This window comes from Ambystoma mexicanum, chromosome 13, assembly GCF_040938575.1.
Source record: "Ambystoma mexicanum isolate Mex_15411 chromosome 13, UKY_AmexF1_1, whole genome shotgun sequence".
In the NCBI taxonomy this organism is placed as follows: domain Eukaryota; kingdom Metazoa; phylum Chordata; class Amphibia; order Caudata; family Ambystomatidae; genus Ambystoma; species Ambystoma mexicanum.
The window spans coordinates 504,056,747-504,078,485 of record NC_090938.1 but is presented as its reverse complement, the minus strand read 5'-3'; the positions used below and the strand labels follow the sequence as shown (position 1 = coordinate 504,078,485).

The 21,739-nt window shown below is 47.0% G+C and overlaps 1 protein-coding gene across 1 annotated transcript in view; it reads right to left on the bottom strand.

Annotated features, from left to right (window-relative positions):
* Positions 1-21,739, bottom strand: part of WNK4 (WNK lysine deficient protein kinase 4) — a 666,323-nt gene that overhangs the window by 297,018 nt on the left and 347,566 nt on the right. Inside the window, exon 2 of the mRNA XM_069634171.1 lies at positions 1,686-1,858. Within this exon, the coding sequence (XP_069490272.1) occupies positions 1,686-1,858 (173 nt within the window). The remainder of the gene's footprint in view (positions 1-1,685; positions 1,859-21,739) is intronic.

Sequence of the window (21,739 nt, the reverse complement as noted above, 5' to 3'; positions counted from 1 at the left end):
GTGATGCATGCTAATCTCCACAATTCTGTCTAGATGTGACAAAAGGCTCATCTCCACAATATTATCTAGATGTGACGCATGATAATCTCCACAATACTATCTAGATGTGATGCATGCTAATCTCCACACTTCTGTCTAGATGGGATGCAAGGCTAATCTCCACAATATTATCTAGATGTGACGCATGCTAATCTCCATAATACTATCTAGATGTGATGCATGCTAATCTCCACAATTCTGTCTAGATGTGATGCATTTTTATCTTCACAATTCTGTCTAGATGTGACGCATACTAATCTCCACAATACTATCTAGATGTGATGCATGCTAATCTCCACAAATTTATCTAGATGTAATGCAAGGCTAATCTCCACAATATTATCTATATGTGACGCATGCTAATCTCCACAGTACTATCTAGATGTGATGCATGTTTATCTTCACAGTTCTATCTAAATGTGACGCATGTTTATCTTCACAATTCTATCTAGATGTGACACGTTTGTCTTCACAATTCAGTCTAGATGTGACGCATGCTAATCTCCACAATTGTGTCTAGATGTGACTCAAGGCTAATCTCCACACTACTATCTAGATGTGACACATGCTAGTCTTTAACAAGTCTATCTAGATGTGACACATGCTAATCTCCACACTACTATCTAGATGTGACACATGCTAGTCTTTAACAATTCTATCTAGATGTGACACATGCTAATCTCCCCATTACTATCTAGATGTGAGGCCTGTTTATCTCCACAATTCTATCTAGATGTGATGCATGTTTATCTTCACAATTCTGTCTATATGTGACGCATGCTAATCTCCACAAATGTCTAGATGTGACGCATGCTAATCTCCATAATTCTGTCGAGATGTGACACATGCTAATCTCCACAATACTATCCAGGTGTGACACATGCTAATCTCTACAATTCTGTCTAGATGTGATGCATGTTTATCTTCACTATTCTATCTAGGTGCGACGCATGCTAATCCGCACAATGCTATCTAGATTTGACCCCTGTTAAACCCCACAAAATAAAACCCCCCATAAATGTGGTGCATGCTAGTCCTTAACTATTCTATCTAGATGTAACGTATGCTAATCTCCACAATTCTGTCTAGATGTGATGCATGCTAATCTCCCCAATTCTGTCTAGATGTGACATATGCTGGTCTTTAACAATTCTATCTAGACGTGATGCATGCTAATATCCACAGTATGTGTGGCCATAGAAGGAGTTGCAAAATTAATCTCCCTTGTAAAAGTCTGGTTTGTTATGTAGTTCTTAATATTTGTATCTAAAATGCTTACTAAAGTACAAGGAGGTTATGTAATTATCCCAGAATCTGAAAAGTGTGCAAGTGTTGCAGGTTGGATTATAGCTCGTACACAGAAATTCAAAAGTTGACCATTCAACCACTGGATTGACTGTGCTGGCTAGAGCTGATTTGTGTCTTCCTATAGGTTTCAATAATCTTTGAGACCTAGTCTTCACTATTTACAGTGGGATTCACTAAAGAATTCTTCAACATCATTCAACAGGATAATATTTTGTAGGGGACTCCAGACTAGAATAGCCTTGCATATAAGCATGACTATCATGCACCGTCATCCATTCCATTCAAAATAATCATGAGCGTCCTGATGAAGTCATGGCATCTGGTAGACCTGTACTTACGTTTTCAGGGTGCCGGAGGTCATAAGCTCTGTCACCAGCACTATGCAGATCTGCCCCTTCACGTTGGACTTCCAGGAGTCGTGGAACCGCACAATGTTGGGATGTTGCAGACCTTTAAGCATCTCTACCTCTTCACTGAAGCGCTGTCTCTCCGCCTTGGTGAGCTTCCGTGTCTATGGAGCAAATAAGACGCCATGTCAGAGGTGCAGCCTTCAATATGCCACTTATTGAGTAGGCAGAAGCAAAGAAACGTCATCAGCACCACACACCTAAGACCTACAAACAATCAGCACCCTCATTTCAAGTTGTCCCATGTTAGGCCTGAGTACATCATGAAATCCCCTTTTTTTTTTTTACATTTGGCTACTGGAAATGCGTCTTTACTCATTGTAAATGCAGAACTGAAAGAACTAGATGCAAAGAACATTCCAGTAATGTAGGATCTTTTCCCACCAGGCATGTGGCATCTTCAGTCACCACAACTGACAAGCCCACATGAAATTGCCCTGAGCTTAGGGAGGACAGTCCCCACCACTCATGCCACAGTGCCAGCCATAGCCATCTTTGCAAGTTCACCTCTGTTGAGAAGCACATGAGGAATGCATTGTGGGTATGCAAATGAGCTCAAACGCAAGCCCTTTGCTCCAGAGAAAATAGTCTTTGTCTGAAAGTCGTATAGGGCAGTGCAATTTTAGTTTTTTTCAACCCCACACAAACCGCGCTCAAGGATGCAGACAATGGCATGCATGCTTAACTCTTATTAAACGCAACATTTAAAAAAAAGAGTTTGAAAGGCATTGAATAGTCAGTGTAGATTACACATCACTGAAAATCAACATTACCTTCGTTAATATATGTTTAAGAAAATGAAACACAAGAAATGTTATGAAAAAAGGTGAATCACACAGAGGCACAAGTATATATGACCTTACGCGATTTATGGATAACTTTCAATGAGCATAGGCCTGATAACATAAGATTCCTTCATCACTGTTCACCTTTCAAATCCCACTTGTTAAACTGGATTGTACCCCTAAGTTCAGAAAGAGGCCAAGACCAAACCTCTTTGAGTGGAGCCAGAGGCGTTGCTAGGAGGAGTCTGGGCGGGCTATAGCCCCGGGTCTTTTGGTTATAGCCCCGGATAGCAGCTCTGGGGCTACAACTAAAAGGCTAGCGAGTCCTGAGTCCTGACAGTCCCAACATTAGCGTAGCCCCAGATCTTTTTCAGACCTAGCAACACCCCTGCGTGGAGCCCTTTGATTTCTTCAAGCTTACGGAATCATAAACTGACCCCATCGCTTAGCTCCCTTTGCATTAATCGGATCATGGTCTCAAATACATCTAACTCAACGTAAAGTCCTCCTTAATGAGGGATGAACTGCTTGGTAGCGGCAGGACGCCGCTGATGCCGGTCAAGGTCTTGCAGAGTCCCACCTCCAGCCACCTCGGGCAGCACCACACCAGCTGAAAGCCTCAGTACTTGGTGGGAGGGGGGATACAGTGCTACTACAGCTACACTTAAACAGCTCTATCTACCAGAGGGCCTGCCATGCTCTCTTGTCAAATGGTCTCGGTTCTCCACCCAGGAATGGGAACCCACTCCCCACCCTTATCCCTGTCCCCCTTTCCCCTCCATGCATCTGTTGTCAGTTTCTGATTGCAGCCTGAAATCAGAAACAAATCTCTCAACTTCAAGGTTGGGATTAAGATCCTCATCCGCACCTCGAGGACTACTGAACTCGCACCCCCAAGCCTTCTTGCTGCACTCTATACCTGGTCTTGCTACTCAACTCGCACCCCCAAGCCTTCTTGCTGCACTCTATACCTGGTCTTGCTACTCAACTCGCGCCCCAGCCCTTTTGCTGCACTCTATACCTGGTCTTGCTACTCAACTCGCACCCCCAAGCCTTCTTACTGCACTCTATACCTGGTCTTGCTACTCAACTCACACCCCCAAGCCTTCTTGCTGCACTCTATACCTGGTCTTGCTACTCAACTCGCGCCCCCAGCCCTCTTGCTGCACTATATTCCTGGTCTTGCTACGCAACTCGCGCCCCCAGCCCTCTTGCTGCACTCTATGCCTGGTCTTGCTACTCAACTCGCGCCCCAGCCCTTTTGCTGCACTCTATACCTGGTCTTGCTACTCAACTCGCGCCCCAGCCCTTTTGCTGCACAGTATTCCTGGTCTTGCTACTCAACTCGCGCCCCCAGCCCTCTTGCTGCACTATATTCCTGGTCTTGCTACGCAACTCGCACCCCCAAGCCTTCTTACTGCACTCTATACCTGGTCTTGCTACTCAACTCGCACCCCAAGCCTTCTTGCTGCACTCTATACCTGGTCTTGCTACTCAACTCGCGCCCCAGCCCTTTTGCTGCACAGTATTCCTGGTCTTGCTACTCAACTCGCGCCCCCAGCTCTCTTGCTGCACTATATTCCTGGTCTTGCTACGCAACTCGCGACCCCAGCCCTCTTGCTGCACTCTATACCTGGTCTTGCTACTCAACTCGCACCCCCAAGCCTTCTTGCTGCACTCTATACCTGGTCTTGCTACTCAACTCGCGCCCCAGCCCTTTTGCTGCACTCTATACCTGGTCTTGCTACTCAACTCGCACCCCCAAGCCTTCTTACTGCACTCTATACCTGGTCTTGCTACTCAACTCGCACCCCAAGCCTTCTTGCTGCACTCTATACCTGGTCTTGCTACTCAACTCGCGCCCCAGCCCTTTTGCTGCACAGTATTCCTGGTCTTGCTACTCAACTCGCGCCCCCAGCCCTCTTGCTGCACTATATTCCTGGTCTTGCTACGCAACTCGCACCCCCAAGCCTTCTTACTGCACTCTATACCTGGTCTTGCTACTCAACTCGCACCCCAAGCCTTCTTGCTGCACTCTATACCTGGTCTTGCTACTCAACTCGCGCCCCAGCCCTTTTGCTGCACAGTATTCCTGGTCTTGCTACTCAACTCGCGCCCCCAGCCCTCTTGCTGCACTATATTCCTGGTCTTGCTACGCAACTCGCGACCCCAGCCCTCTTGCTGCACTCTATATCTGCTCTTGCTACTCAACTCGTGCCCCCAGCCCTCTTGCTGCACTCTATACCTGGTCTTGCTACTCAACCTGCGCCCCTAGCCCTCTTGCTGCACTCTATACTTGGTCTTGCTACTCAACTCGCGCCCCCCAGCCCTCTTGCTGCGCTCTATACCTGGTCTTGCTACTCAACTCAGGCCCCCCAGCCCGCTTGCTGCACTCTATACCTGGTCTTGCTACTCAACTCAGGCCCCCCCCCAACCCTCTTGCTGCACTCTATACCTGGTCTTGCTACTCAATTTGCGTCTTCCTGTGCTCTTTTTAGCCTGGCCTTGCTGTTGCAGAATGTTTCTGTTGCCCTCGCTTCCCTTGGGCTCGTTATCATTTCCAGTGCCTTAAATTATATTTGTTGACTAGCTCCAGCAAATTGTATAATTGATTATCCAGATTAAGTCTTTCTCAACGAGTACACTGCTGAGGGTCACCCCAGAGGACCTCTGTGGACATGCACAGAGGTCACCAACTCAGAGGTTGCTACATTCTTCCAATGCACAAAGAAACACCCATAATTACCGTCAATAAACGGGCCATTCTTCTTGGACACATGGATCACAAGTATTTAAAGTCAAGAAACTCGGGCTGCACAGGGCCTCCCATTGAGATCTTATCCTTTTAACAGGCTCGGCAAGTAGACCATTTACAATAGGAGGTGATTAGTGAAATTATCATATTACAATACATGAAACATCACTAAAGTGCATTAATGTCACACTTGTGATAGCCATTATTAGCTCTTCCCACCCTACGTGCTACCTACCCAGGGCCCTCTGTCAGTCTTACCTACGGGGCCCTTTGCCCTTAATATGCCACTGGTGAAGAATGATAGGAGGGAGACCCCGAGATGATGGTGAAGAGAGCAGGAAGGGGGGCAGGATGTAGTGCAGAGGGTGAGAGGTAAAGAGAAGGAGTTGGAAAAAAAAAGAAAGAACAGACTACTACACTTAGGCCACACCCCTTTCTAAGAGTCCCCTCATCCAATTTACAGCACTGGTTGGGGGAAGCAATATCGTATCCCTCTTCGCCCTCTATGCAAGGCCATTGCATTTTATTATTTCTTAAGTGCTCCCTACTAAAAACTCGCCTAGCAACATGTTAATCAATATTTGCTAATGAAAGCCACAAGCAACCTGCTAATAAAACTGGTTGAGGGTAAAGGCTGAGTTACTTTGAAAAGGTCAGTGGTGAAAGTGTTTCTGACTACCCTGCCAAACTTCTCTGCAAGCAGGCTGCGTCCTGCTCCTTTCCAGAGTCACTGGGAAGCTAGGCTACTGCACGGTTCCATCAGCATTGGAACAGGCTCTCAATCAAAGACATTTTGGATTTTTCCTGACATTGAGTTTTGATGGCGGTGGGGTTGCTCTGATCTTCCCTGAGTGGGTCCCTTCTTCCCTCATACCCACCCAGCCTTACTCTTTCTTCGAGAGCCTGGTTTGCAAGCTGGTCATCTCTCCCACCTCCTCTCTGACCATTGCCACTATCTACAGGCTACCTGGCTCTGCCGCCCTGTTCCTCTCTGAATGGGCTGATTTCTCCTCCTCTCTCCTCACAAACACCTCTAAACTCCTTCTCGTGGGTGATTTGAACATCCACCTTGACTCCTCAGTCACAGCATCCACTCTCTTCCGTGACCTCTGCACCTCGCTCTCCCTCTCCATTCTCCCTTCTGGTCCTACCCACTCAGCTGGACACACTCTTGATGCCTTCATCTGCACTGATCTTTCACTTTCCTCCCCACTGATAACCCCACTCTCTTAGTCAGACCACTCTCTCCTCTCACCTGGGTCCTCTCGGCCATCTGACTGCACCTCCCCCAGCCCTGCCAACCTCGTTCACAAACATCCGTCTAATGGAACGAGTGTCAGCTGCTGCCTTCGCATCTACCTTCACCACCCTTCCCACACCACAGACTCTAGCTCTGACTCTGCTCTCAGTAACCTCCATCTTGCCATTACTAATACCCTGGACATTCTTGTCCCAGTCAAGTACAACTCCAAACTTGCAGCCCTGAAACGCAAGTGCAGAGCTCCGGACCAAAAGTGGCAGACCACAGGCTCATCCTCTGACAAACTGGCCTGCTCCAAAGGCAATACATACTCTCTAACCGTGCAAAGAAAAGGGCCCATACCCAGGCTCGAGTCTCTGGTACACCCAACAACACGGCTGAACTCTTTAAAATCTGCAGGGAATTAGCCAACTCTTCCGCAGTCTCCTCCTTACCTCTTCCCTCCCAGGCCCTCTGCGATGCACTGGCTATACACTTCACTGCAAAATCTCAGGACATCCTGAGTGCCCCTGCGTCCCTCTCCCCCTCCCCTTTCCCCACACCCCGCCTCCTATGTCCTCCCATCCTCCCTCTGCCTTTCTCTCCTCCTTTTCTCCTAGCACACCTGATGAGGTCACAAGAGTTGTCCGCTCCATGAAGGTCTCCTCCAAACAGGTTTCCCCTTGCTCCACCAGAATCTTTAAGAACAACATTGGCTCTCTTGCCCCTGCACTCACTGATTTCTGCAACCACTCTTTTGCTACTGGACCTTTCCCCTCCTCCCTCAAGCACTCCCTTTTGCGCCCCTCCTGAAAAAACCTTCTGCAGACCCGTCTTGTCCACCCAACTACCACCCCATATCTATCACTCCCTTCCTTGGGAAACTCCTGGAGAAGCTGGTCTTCCCCCAACTAACACAGCACACTGAACTTGTTGGTTGCTTCCATGACCATCAATCGGGATTCTGAGTATCCAGAGGCATGGGAACTGCTCTTCTGCACACCTGCTTGCATCTCTTGATTCCAACTCTCCAGCTGATCTCATTCTACTTGATCTCTCCTCTGCATTTGATACGGTCTACCACTCCATCCTCATAAAATGGCTCCATGATACGCTAGGTATCTTGGAGCCGGCACTGAACTGGCTTACCTCCTTCCTCAATGACTGTCCATCCCATGTTATTCTGGGCTCTTTCTCCTCCCCCACCTCTATAACCACCTGCAGTGTCCCCCAGGGTTCCTACCTGTCTTCCTGGCTCTTTAACACCTATCTTGCTCTGCTTGCACACCTAATTTCCACCTTCTCCCCTAACTTCCAGTGTTACGCAGATGACACACAACTCTTCTTCAAATTTCCCTCTGACCCTCTCCTTACTTCCTTCTTCATTCCTGACGGCCTAATTGCCATCCAGTCCTGGTGTACTTCCATTGATCTCTGCCTCAACGCCAGCAAGACTGAGATCCTTCCTATTGGGACTCCTTCTCCCTCTTTTTTCCCCTAACTCTGGCCATCTTCTATGTGCTCTCTCCCTTCACCTTCAGCTGAAGCTAGAAACCTTGGAGTCATCTTCGACTCCTCTCTTTCCTTCCTCCCTCACATTCAGGACCTTGCCAAAATGGCCAACTTTCAACTCCACCGCCTCAAAGGAATTCTTCCTATCCTCACTTTCCCCCAAAAACTCAATGGCCCTCATTACGAGGTTGGTGAAATGGGTTTACCGGCACCGATAATGGTGCCGGTAAACCCATTACGCTCTATACGAGGCCTCCTCGCGGGACCCGCAAAGGGCGCCTGGTAAAACCAGGCGTCCTTACCTTGTCCCTCAGGAGACCAGGGAGCTAACAACGGGCCCGTTGTTAGCTCCTTCCCCATTCCCATTGAGCCCTATGGGGGCTTGAATGGGAATGGGGATGGACCGGGTCCGGGTTCCTCGGATGAGGAGTTACCGGGTCCTCCAAGGTTGGGATGGCCTGGTAAGTCCTCATTGCGGCATGTTTACCTCCAACCTCGTAATGAGGGCCAATGTCTCTAGAGCTCTTGTTCTCTCTAGGCTAGACTACTGCAAAAGCCTTTTCCTTAATCTACCCTCTTCTTCTCTATGACCCCTCCAGCTAATCTAGAATAGGGCTGCAAGACTTATCCTTGGCTTCAAGCCCAGGGACTGCATCTGTCTAGCCCTAAACACTCTCCACTGGCTCCCGGTTGCTGCAAGGATCAAATTCAAATCCCTCTGCATCATCCATAAGGCTGCCTGGGACAGTGGACCACGCTACCTACAACTTGCTCTCACTAAATACTCTCCCTCTAGATATTTACGTTCCTCCGGCACCAACTCTCTGTGTGTCAAGCACTTCACTAAACAGCGAGCTAGTGGCTGATCTCTTTCCTCAGCAGGCGCCTTCCTATAGAACAGCCTCCCCCTCCCTCTTCATCTTGAACCGGATCGCCTCAAATTCCTGAAGCTCTCCAAGACTTTCCTTTTCACTGCCTACTTCCCTTGCTCCTTCCTCTGCTAAACCCCACAGTTGCTGAGAATGGTGACCAGGGCCCTTATGTGTCCTCCTGGGTCCTGGACTCCCACATCCAATCGCCTTCTACCTCCTCCCACTCACAGCACTTGCCTTGGCACCCACTTGTCAATGCAACCACAGGTCTGCACTTAATTATTTATTGGCAGGCGGCCACTCCACCTAGGCACTTGCAGCTGCTCACTCCCTAGGACTTCCCTTTCGATACACCTAGTACTTACCCCCCACCTCCCTCATCCTTTCTCTCTCTCTGCACGTTCAGAATGCTCACAAGGGCTATTAGGTCCACTTTTATCTTTAATTGTTATATTTGATTTTCATTCCCATGTCCCCTCCTTGTTGCCCTGTGGGCGCTTTGAAACACAATTTACTTGTTGCATAAGCGCCTTACAAATGCACAAAAATGTAATACATGTCTAGCAGAGCATTTTTTGAGTGGGATGTGCATAGTTGCCAACATTCTGTGACCAGAAATCTGTAGGATTCTTGAAGGTTCATAAATAGTAATTAGCTTAATAATGACATCAAAGGAAATGACATCACCTAACCTCTAACCTCATGACATCACAGGAAATAACATAACCTGACATACGGCACAGAACAAATGACAGTAAATGAGTGTTGGGCGTGGTCTTATTGTGTAATGGGCAGTTGGTGGCCAGTATATGCCCAGGGACTAATCCCGAAAGACTTTTCTGTGTATCTTCATCTTTGTTGTAATTCTCGCAGCAATGCAATCAATTGACTCCTATTATTTATTGTATTATATATTATATATGGACGTACTACACTCATAGTTTCATGGTTTGTGAACAGGAACCTTTTCCTGCCTCACAGGAGATCCTATTGGTCAGCAAGATGTTAAAGGGGACTTTGGGGAGGTTGGAAGGGGGCGAGCAGTCACAGAGGAAAGGTTGAATTGTTTAAGGGGGAGTGGAGGCTAATTTGGATGAATTTTGCACAGTTTTCTTGGTTAGGACACCCTTGGATTATACGGCAGAGCCTCAAGTTGAGCTGACTTGCCTTGCAATTAAGTGGCCTTTTAGCAACGTACGATCTAGGGAGTGGGCTTCTGTACACTGCCGGTCCCCTTTTCCGGCTGCATGGATTTCTGTACCATGCCCACCCTATTTAGAAGTCTGAAACATTAGCTGCACCCTCCAAAAAGGAGTCAATTTCATTTTAAAGTTTGAGGGGGGCCAATGTTCTTATGTCGCAGGACCTCGGCACTCATTTAGTGTCTTAGGGAAACGTAGAATCTGAAAGAAGCACAATCAGCGTGGAGTGGCCTATAGCGAACTCGGGAGATTTCCCGGGAGGCCTCTTCACCCTGGCCCTGGAAATGTGTATTATGAGGCCACTTAAAACATTCTTTCCAGGGCCTCTTTTGGTTCCAAGTCCACCCCTGAGCACAGTTCTTGCGCGATCCGTGGAGGGTAAGCATGACAGCGGCATTGTCCCTGCAGCAAATCCATAAGACACATAGGGAAGGTAAACAAGACACAACAAGGAGTTTCGGATCAAAGCCTCGGATGTGCTGGGACGAGGCCCAGTCCGCCTTCACAACTTGGTGGGGTTTTAGCTCACACAACTCCGGGCGAGGGGCAGTGACTGAACCGCGCGCCAAGCCGACTCCTGCTGAATGTGCCACCTAGGCTTGAATAGGCTCGTGAAAGGGAATTAATGACAGGTGTTTATGTAAAGGGGTGGAAATGCATGTATCCTCATCTTGGCTCACAGTTGCGCCAGGCCTGAAGCCAGCCCAAACACGCCCGCTTAAAACACTTAAAAGTGAAATGATGTGGTTATTAGAGAAGGGAGACCCACCTGATTCTCGGACCCCTCGAGGCAGGGGTGGGACACAAAGGGGCCTCACATGCCTTCCTCACCTTTTGTGGGGATGTAACACCTGACAGTTGGGGCATTCCCTGCCCTGCATCCCTCACATGAGTGTCACATGCCCAGTCTCTACACCTTATGGGCAGGAGGAGGGGCACACTACTCAGTACCCTACCCCCCCACACCCCCACCGGAGAAGGCACTCAACTCATGAATCTCCTTCAACCCTCCTGCGATGGACTGGGACCCAAAAGTGGCCCTGAAAATGTTTTTCAAAGTGGTCCCATATTCACATATACTAAAACTCACTTCATCACACTCAAAAGAGGCTCAGGGTGCAGAGGCCCACCGGCAAATCTCCAGAGTTCCCTGTAGGCCAGTCCACTACTGCTTCCCCCTCTGGGAATGGCACACAATTCATGTCCCTATGCCACCCCTCTAGAAATCGTAATGGTAATGTTTATTTATAAAGTGCCTATACACAAGGCAAGCGTTTGAAAGCGCTCAAGTAGGGTGGGAACATGGGAAAACAGTCGAATCAGAACCCTTGAAATTCTAAGACGATAATAGTCTGCACAGGCAGAGTAAGTGCATATAATACAATTACAGTTGAGACACAGCAAATAGGCCTTGCAGCGACTCAGCAGTTTTACCAAGTGCAATTAAGGGGTGATGACAAGGGAGAACAGAAAGACGATCTTCCGGCACAGTGTATTCGGATTGTGCAAGTGCACAGACGGAAACAGGGAGGGGGAGGTCCAAGTGCATCCAGTCGGTGGAGTCAGGGGTAAGCACAGAGAGAGCCACTCTCATGGGTCATTTCTCAAGTGCAGTGAGGGTGGGGCAAGTGCAGAGCCCTGAGGCAAGTGCGGGAGAGGACTGGTGGGCGTACCCGGGACCCGTGAGGCTCCGAGGTACACCAGACGGCCAGTCAGCCAGCTGTGAGCAAAAGGAGGGGGAGAGGGAAAGAGCAGAGAGGTAGGTTAGCATGGTAGTGGGAGAGAGAAGGAAGAGGAGAAGAGGAAGGTCTTGAGGAGTTTCCGGAACTTAAGAAGATCAGGCTCAAAACAGAGGTCGGCAGGGAGGCTATTCCAGAGGGAGGCACCTGCTGAGGATAAGGATCTCCCTCCAACTCTCTGCACAAAACGAATCGTATTCAGTGCCCACCCCTGGCAAAGACAAAACACCAATGACACTCGGTCACCTTCTCAGGTGGGGTGCCAAACTAATGCTTTTGTATGTCATTGCTACATCTCATCCTTGGGAGATGGCACCACATTAATTATCCCTGGTTGGCTCCTCTAGAGGGGAAAAGCACCATTGACCCTCAAGGCTCAGCGCTAATGATCAGTGCCTCCCATGTTTCCTGAGCTTGTTGTGGCTAAAGAGGTTGTCGGTGTTTGTGTCTAGGACGTTGCCCCTTTCCTTCCCCGGCTGGTGTTTATTCCTGGTGTTCTGCTCCCTGGGTTCTTCATTGGTTATTGAGTGTGGTGTTCTGCTCCATTTGCTGTCCTACAGCAGCATACATGCCCATGTTTGCTGTGTGGATCTGTACGCTGACTTGTACACCCCTTATGTGGCATAGTTGTGTATTACAACGGCAGCCTGGGTGCATAGACAGGGTTGCGACTTGAGTGGTGGGGTGGAGGGCTAAAAGGAGGAGGACTGGGGGGGGGCTGTGAGGGGCAACTGTGTGCCGGGCAGTGCAAGGACGTCACTTTCTGGCGTCGCCACCTGGTGCCATGAGCATGGGGTCTAGGGGTCTCAGGCAGGGTGTAAAGAGTGACAGCATGTGAGGCGCTCCCTCTCTTTTGCCCCCACCCGAGTCCTGAACAGTAGAGCTGCAGAGGCAGCTTAGTTTGCTAATTTCCCGCCCTGCCTCACTGTAGATAGGGGTTCTGGGGTTGTGTTGCGGTGGGTTGGGGCACATTGCATTGAATTGAGCTATGGGATCAACAATTGGGGTCACTGGAAGAGAGTTATTGCTGACGTAGGTTATGGTGCAAGGTGCGGTGCGGAATGGTGAGGTGCCAATGCAGGCGCTCATTGAGCGGTCCAGGCAACGGAGGAACAGAACTGGGGGTCTGGTTGATTTCCAGGGTCACCTATTATCCCCTGGCCCGTTCCTGGGAACATGGGGGGGTGATGGCTGTGGCCACTCCCCCCACATACAAGTGAGGATTGATGACGTAACAATTTATATGATGTCATTCATTTATGGTCGAGTCGTATTTTGGTAATTAAAAAATAATAAATGTGGCCTACGCCTTCCAACCAATATCTGTGTTTGGTGTCCCTCACTGGGCCTGCCTCCTACGCCACCCACGTGATCCACACTTTGTTGTTACAGTAGATTTTTGTTCCTGTATGATCGGTGGCCTCCATGGGTATAACTATCATTATAGGTGATGGGTCCGGGCCTTGTTGGTATTTCTTTACTTTACCTCCCTTGATACCTCTAAAGGTTGTATATAGCACACACACCGGCATTGCTTGTCCTATTTGTGAATATATACAGTATCTGGAAAAACATTTGCGCGTGAGGTACTTGCTGAGCCTCAGTGTGACCATAAGTTGCTCCTAGATGCTTACTCCAAACCTCTTCAAGTATTTATGTAGTAACATCTAACCTTGCGCAATCTGCAGTGTTAGCCTATGCCTGGTGCCGGCCCTTGGCAGGAAATGCTTAACATTGGTGACCCTCAATCACCCCATCGCTTTACTGTGCAACAGTAAGCACCCTCAGCCGCCTACTCCAGAGAGGGCTTGACAACAAGGACCCCTAGTCCCGCGCTTTTGAGAGGGCAGTAATGACCCTATATTGCCTCCTGTGGAGCGGGACCAGCATTAATAATAACCCAGGGCCTGATTTACAAACATGTTTTAACATGAGAAAGTCCAATTGAAAGTATTTGTGTAAATCAGACCCTCAGTCTCCACGTCCAGTGAGTGCACACCACTAACAGTGACCCTTAGCAATTGCCCAGAGCCGTTCCAGCATCACAAGACAGGCCCATCTGCTAATCAAGAATCAGAAGGGATGCCTCTGCTAAATATACATACAATTACTTTGTTTACGTTTGGAACTGTTTAAAGCAAACGTTTACACAAGGGTTTCTTGGGGCTGAGCTGCAAAGTTGAAGGCTGAGGAACGGTCAGGCAGGAACGAGCCACCACGTGTTTATCTCTTTCCCGAAGCTAAGATGATGCAGGGCTGTAAGGTGTCCAGAAGGCAGGGAATTTCAGAGCTGAGGGGTTCGGATTGAGAAAGGGAAGCCAAGCATTGGGGAAGGCAACAGCTTTGGTCTTTCGGTAGGCATTGCGAATGGCACTTTTCAGGATCAGCTGGAAGGACACACACATAGACACACACACACATTGCTTATAAATCAAGTGGCTGAAGGGACACGTGTTTAAGACATTTTAATTCCACTAGGAGCTAGTTTACCGCTGCAACTGAGCCATTACCTTTCAGAAGACTGCTTACAAATAACATTAGCACCCGGTGCAGGGGGCAGAGCCAATCAGATTTTGCAGAATGTGGTCTGAAATCTCCGATCTCAGCCCGCGTTCTGCAGAACCCACAGGCTGCCTCCCCGCACCGGCTGCCATTTTTTTCAAATATTTCCCTAAACCCCTCCTTCCTCTCTCCACTTACATTTTGACAGCGGCGGTACTGGCTGTCGCCCGCAGCTGCTCCCAGGCTTCCAGAGGGCTCGGGTTGGCCGCCACGCCATGGAAAGGGAAGAGAGGCCCCGTAGGGGGGAAGAGGGACTTTCCATTCCATGGTGGGTATCTTGGGAAAGGATTTTCCTTCGTTCCACGGGACGCGCGCAGTGTCCCGTTGTATGAAGGCAAAACATTTTATTAGCACCCCGGGTTGCCGCTTTGGTAACCTGGGGTGCTAATGACCTTAACACCCTATCGGGCCCGCCGGATCGGGTGTTAAGGTCACATCTGCGCCTGCTTAAAAGCACAGAGCAAGCTCAAAGAGATCCCAGAGGTATGGAGGGGCAGGTAGTGGTTGGGAATGATGATATTGACTATCATTTCCATAGGCGGCCAATGGGTGCATAACAAGCCAAGCAACACCCACAGGCTGTGCGCTTCCTCACATGCCATCTCTTTCCTATCTTCACATTCGACAGCGCTTGCAGTGCCATCTACCTTATAGTCTAAAGTTAAAGGGAGCTAGACCCCACCATGTTCTCTTGCCCAACTCCCTGCACAAGGCAGGTCTAAGCCTGCGGGGATATTATGAGCACCTGACTTTCAGCCAGTATAAATACAAACACCTCTCACCCATTAGAAGCCCATTCGTCCCATAATTTCTCAGCCCCGGCACCTATATACCTCCAGAAGCTTACAGTTCTCCATGCCTCTTTCCCCCTTGGACAGTGTGAGAGGTGGCGGGACTCCCCATGCCATTGCAATATTGCATCTTGCTGTGCCCCGCGCAGTGCACAGAAGTAGTGTCTTGGACCGAGAGTAGGCAGAATCGCCCCAAATGCACTACAAAGAGAGTGTTGGATCAGCGGTCGCCTCTTGGTCAAATATCATGGATAGACGTTCAAAGATGGCGTCCCAGTAAACCTGGATTCTGGGGCATTACCGCACCAAGTGGTAAAATGTGCTCTGGAAAGCCCTACAACGCAGGTAGTCTGGGGACGTTGCACGGCTGCATTTAAGAAGGATATAAAGGGCGTAGCAAACCCTATGAAGAAATTTCAGTTGCACCAACCTAAGCAGAGCCGGGATAGAAATTACTCACGGGGTCATCAGACCCTACGGCCAATCTTCCGACTCTAATGGGCCCAAACCCCATCTATATTTTATTATTTTATTTTTTGTATTTGTGTAGCGATTAATCCAACTCACAATAAGCAGCAGAGTACAGAAACAAAGGGTGCATTGATCCATTTGAAAATTCAAATATAAAAAAAATCAAGTAGGGTGAAAACTAAAAGTACCTAAAAAGTACCTGTCTTAAATAGATATGTTTTCAGCGATCCAGGAACTGTACAAAAAGCAACCGAAAAAATGTCTCACAAACATGAACTAATCAGGCAATCATACTCTTGCCACGCATATAGCCCATACAGTCGGTCATTTTGTAGTACGGGCAATACATATGTGAAGTGTTTCAGTAGAAACGTATTTCTGGCGCAAACAGGTTTTAAATTCCCTTTGGGAAACCATTTAATGATGAACTTGTTTGAACTTGCAACACCCAAGACTGATGGGTGGAAAAGCTTTGAATTAATCATATCCACTGGCAGTTTAACTGAGCCAGGCGTCTACTACATTGGTAAACGACTACTACATTTAATTTATCCAGGACACCGGTCAATGTGTGCTCCAATACTGCTGTACTCTCGGGTAGCTTAGCACAAAGCACCATGACGTGGGCTAGTATCCCCTCTGGGAGAACAGTCGCTTGACTCAATTTGATTAATAGTGAACAGTGCACGAAGAGAACACAGAAAACAAACCAGTTGTCACCCCAACCAAATATTCTGCTTCTTTAGACTCTTTCCCCCTTATCTTCTCTCCATAGCATTGTTTTGGCCACAAGGTGACGTTAAGGGACCAGATGTGCCGAAACCAAAATGAGCAAATGTATGCATCTTTCATTTTTATTATTTGTAATGCTTTGCTCTAGAATTGTAGCAATGATGTAAATAGAAGAGAAATGGATCAAGATTAACAGCTGCAGCTGTGGCAGCAAGTGCTCTTTCTCTCTCTGACTATATATATATATTTATACATATACATACATAGAAAAAACAGCATGTGCACAGCCATGACAAAATACATGAATTGCAGCAGCTCCAGCGCTAAAACAAAGGCCCGGCACTCGGGGAGCAATTTAGCGAAAATCACAGCCAATGCTGAATTTTATTTAAATTCCTCAAGACTAAGTTCTTGAGTCTTCTGCATTAACATCATGGCAGATGAGATTTAAAACACCCGCATGGTGTTTCGTATGGGCCCTGGTCAGCGAGCACGGCCTTCGTGCTCACTGCCCAGGGCCATATTTATTTTATTTATTTATTGGGTATTTATAATGCGCCTATAGAGCAAATGATGTTTCAAGCCGCATCAAGACAAAGGGGTGAGGGCAGGGCTGAGGAACAAAACAAAGTGTTCCTACTAGGCCTTGACACATTCAGGTCGTGCAAGTGCTTGCAAGGGAGAGGGGGATATGTTGCCTCAATAGGTTACCTCACACCTCACTGCAGCTGTAAAATTCCACTTTTTTGTATTAATTTCACCTTTTTAACTCTCTCTTCCCATAAATGCGGTTATATCAGTAATGAACTACAAATAAAACCTGAATATTTTCGAAAATATTTGAGTTATTATACATGTGACACCCTACCAAAAATAACCCCCAAATATGAAAAATATAACCTTGAAAATGAAAAAAAACTTGGTTATGTGAAAACATTGGAGCTCTGAACTTGGTCCCCAGCTCTCCTCCAAGTCTCCAATTTCACACAGTGTCCTCTTTCCTTCTCCCCAGCCTGATTCCATTTAATCCTTTTTCGTCCTCCAAATGGCATTGCGAATATCTCTTGCATCGGGCACAAAAAACTGTGACTTTTCACAGCAATATATCACTTTCGTTCTCGGGCTTTAAATTTGAGTTTTTCAGCACTCGCCTGGCAAGCTGGAGCCCTTCAGGATGCCACTACTCTTGTGGGACACAGAAGTGTAATCACCTCATTCCCTGTTAACACCAGTTCCTCCACATTAGCCACTAACTGGCAAAGAAGAGTTTATAGCTTTTCAGTGGGCATTTAGTGTTTCACCTCTCTGCTGGATGTCTCATAATAAGCAATAAGCTTAATGGTCTCCATTATAATGTATGCACCCCATGGGTGCCTCAGACCTTTTTCCGCTCTAAGCAAGGGGTTCCCTCAACCATCATGTTGAAATGGGCCCCCACCAGGGGCACCAAGTATGCAGGTGCTGCGGGGCCCGGGCACCACCTGGGAAAGGCTTTTTCATGAAAGTGCCTATACTTAAAAGGGGACGTTTTTGTTTTTTTTAGCAGTCGCCCCGCACTCCTCCACCCCCTCGATCCCACTGGGAAAACAAAAAGTCTACACCCCTGCCCCCCACATACCTTCAGCTAGGCCTAGCTAGGCCTGACTAGTTCTCAAGGCCATCCGTTGTGTGTGATGGGGCCTGCGTGCACATGCCGAGTTCCCATTGTACAGATATCCAAAGACACATGCGCCCAGTCACTATTTATTAATAATATCCGAGATTTATTTGGTGTTTAAATCTACCTAAATATTTTCGGAGAGCCTTCGACTTCAAGGTCGTATGGCTTTAACGGCTACCGTAGTCAACTTTAAAAAGGTCTTGAGCCATGTCTGCGCTTCGAACGTTAAGAGCTCGCAGCGTGAACACGTTTCCCTTTTCGAAAAATACCTCACGTCCGACACAGAAATAGACAAAGGCCGTCTTCAAAATAGAAAGAGGCACCTTTCGTTTCCATGGCGAGGCTCGAGCCGGCAGAGGAGAAAGTTGATGATTCCACTCAGCTGCCAAAGGAAGAGGGGATGCAGCCGCGAGGGGCGGGTGGGCAGCTTTCCCCTCACAGGGCCGCATCACCCAGAACACTTTGGAGCAGGCAGGGATATTTTACCAGCTACTGGATGGCTGTCACGAGGGCCTTGTAGCTGGAGAAAATGCCCGGCTGCTGATCTTCTGTGTCCAGGGCGACAGTTTTGAGACTGGTCTGTGTTTCTCCCAATGCCCAGCTAATGGGCAACAATTTATTTTAAGGAGCCTTTGCTTACTCACCTTCACTTGAGGACAAAAATACAGATGCGAAAAGGCGCCTTAACAATGGCATCACAATTACTCCTGTAAAACACTTCTTTTGTTACCAGTGCTTTTATTAGGCAGGAGGGTTTAGTCACTTGGCAGTGTGATGGGGTATTAACAAGTAAAAGACCCACACATACACACCAGTTACATAACAAAGCTGTGTCTACCAAGACAATTCAATTGAGTAACACAATTAAGCTCTTTTTAAAAGATCAATTTAGATCCATTATGTCTGCTAGCTTGACATGCAAAACATGTTTTGCTTTTTATGTGGATAGTGAAATATTCTTAACATTATGTGCAAGTAAGCTGGGAGTTTGTGAACATCTCTATTTTCAGGTGACCTTACTACACACATTATTTAAGTGTGTGTCAAAGTGCTAATAGTACAGCAGTGTGAAACAGCAAATGTTTGAACTTGTATTATTTTGCATTCTCGTACTTGTAGTTGTCCACTCAGAATGTGGAAATACAGTCACTATGATATTATTTTTCCTTAACTTCTTTCTATAAGGATTTATATATGACTGGACGCTTTAATATCTGATTTGTGTATTTTATAAGTAATCACTATGAAACAGTGCTGTAGCACCTGGAGCGTTCTAAGTGCCGAATGGGATTACCAAATAAATGATCTCAGGCCCAAATAACCGGACCGACTCAAAGAATATGGCAACAACTACATCATTCTCAGTTTGATAAAGTAGGGAAACGTGGTAAACAAACAGATTGCAGCTCACACACTCTCAGAGCATTTCCATTACACAAAAGGCTTTATACCTCGATGTACATCAGCTATGACATTATCCTACGTGGCAAATAATAAAACCTATCAGGTGGAGGGATTGGTTAGGGCAACACGCCCTATATATATTCTGTATATATGTTAGTAACATCATTAGCTGCCCTTTATCTGCTAGGCACGCCTTTAACACCCTCTAACTACGTGAAATACAGATAATAGCATAATGGCATCAGCGGATAGGCTTCTGCAACTATGTGTATTACGCTATTACTTAGACCCTCATGATTGGTTGGCACTCTATTCCAACCTGGACATTCGGCCCGTTAGCAGCACGTAAGCAACGAAACCCAGGTACAGGGAAGCAACATCAGACAACTGCCTTTCTTAGTTAATTAGCCTGCCATCTCTCATCAGTTAGGCCCTAAACCAAGGATTCTTGTTTGTAGTTGACCTTGCTGGCTTTTCTCTTCTTCAGAACTTTTAAGGGTGTGAAGTTACATGGCTATCTTCGTCTGGAGCTTTATGAATAGGCCTTGTTTTCCAGTCTTGCATGACGTGTTAGGAGACCATGATTTTGGCCATTGTGTCCTTCTATTTAGTGCTATTTAATTCAATTATATTGGGTGTCATTACTCCTCTTGGCCTCTGGAGACTTGGTTGCTCCGTCTTGCATGCACTTTCGGCATCTTTGATTGTTTAATACTTAGCACTCACAAATGTTCACTCCTTTACTTAATCTGAGAGAAATATGTCTTACATACATGGCATCCTTGATCTACCCTTTGTTCTCGTACAAAGCTGTACTTCACCGCCTGTCAGCCCTGCAGCCTTGGTCTCTCTGCTTGAGAATTCTTGCTTACTATTATACAATGTCAACGTCCATTTTCTTAACATGGCAGCTTTATTCTTGTTATATTTCCTACATTAGCAAGCTTCTATGTTGTCTTATCTACCTTGTGTTTCTGCGTATATACATCTCCTACCTCTCTTGTCACTTATCATTTACGTGCATATAGTTTTCTTCTTATTTACATCCATGTTTACTTCATTGCTTCAGTTACATCCTTCATTCTTTGGACATCCATTCATCAGATTCAGTGTGTCTATGTATTGTCTACCTTTGTGATGTCACTTCTCTTCGATCTGACTTTACTTATAGTTCTTCTATGTCCAGTGGTGTCTGCAGATTCATGTCTACGTTTTCAGTTCGAGGGTACATGCGGTACGGTTGTCTGAGCGCATAACGTCTCTCATTGCTGTTCTTCCAATATGACAGAGGTGAGGGGGCTAGCACTATAGATGACATGTACAACTGCCTCTCTACTACAGCATTATTGTAGTCCTTAAACACATACACATAAATGTACCAAGTAAATCTCAGAAAGTGTGTGTTCAAGTGCCTAAATGGCAGAATCTGCTAAAATTCCGGCTTTATTGCGTAACCAAAGTGGGCGACTCAGACTTACACAGTGTTATAATAAAATGCAGGTGAACATCCAGCATAGACGAGCAATTGACAAAGCCACTATTTGAAACGCTAGCCTGCTCCCCGCCCCCTGATGTTTTGGCATAGTTTTGCCTTTGCCAACAGGCATGGCAAATAATACAGCAGTAGCTTGTTCCTCTCAAAAAATCCCAGCTCTCCTGAAGTGTTGTAGATGCTTGTATGATGTGCAGAGGTTGTGTAAGTGATGCATACATTTGTCAAATGATGACTGCAAGCAGGTGGGCTGATTACAAAGGCTCTTCTGGGTGTATGTGTGTAAGTCTTGGACTTATTAAGATGTGTAGGGCAGTTTAGGACAGGGTTCTGTAACATTTGGCGGCTGAAAGAATCTGTACAGACATTATGCTTTTACTACAACAGCTGTATCAAACAAGCGTCAGCCTCATCTGGAAAGTGTGGGGGGGCTTTCGTCTAAGAACTCCAATTTGGTGGGTGTTAGGGGGATGGAGAAGCGAAGAGAATAAGGATGGGGCATTAAAAAAAGTCATGGTAGGATGCAGGGATACACTCACCCAGAGTAAGCATTGTTCGTTTTTGGACACTGGGGATTTTTGCATCATGAGGATTCTGAATTAAGAACGAGATTCTGACCATCTCACACATTTTCCTACCCTTTGGTAGTCATCCGTGCCACATTTACACCCTCTCCCTGCCTCGGCCCTCTGTTCTATGATATAGTTTGTTTGCTTTGTTTTTCTATATAGTGTTTTCTATATAGCTGTAAAGAGCACTTCTGGGTGT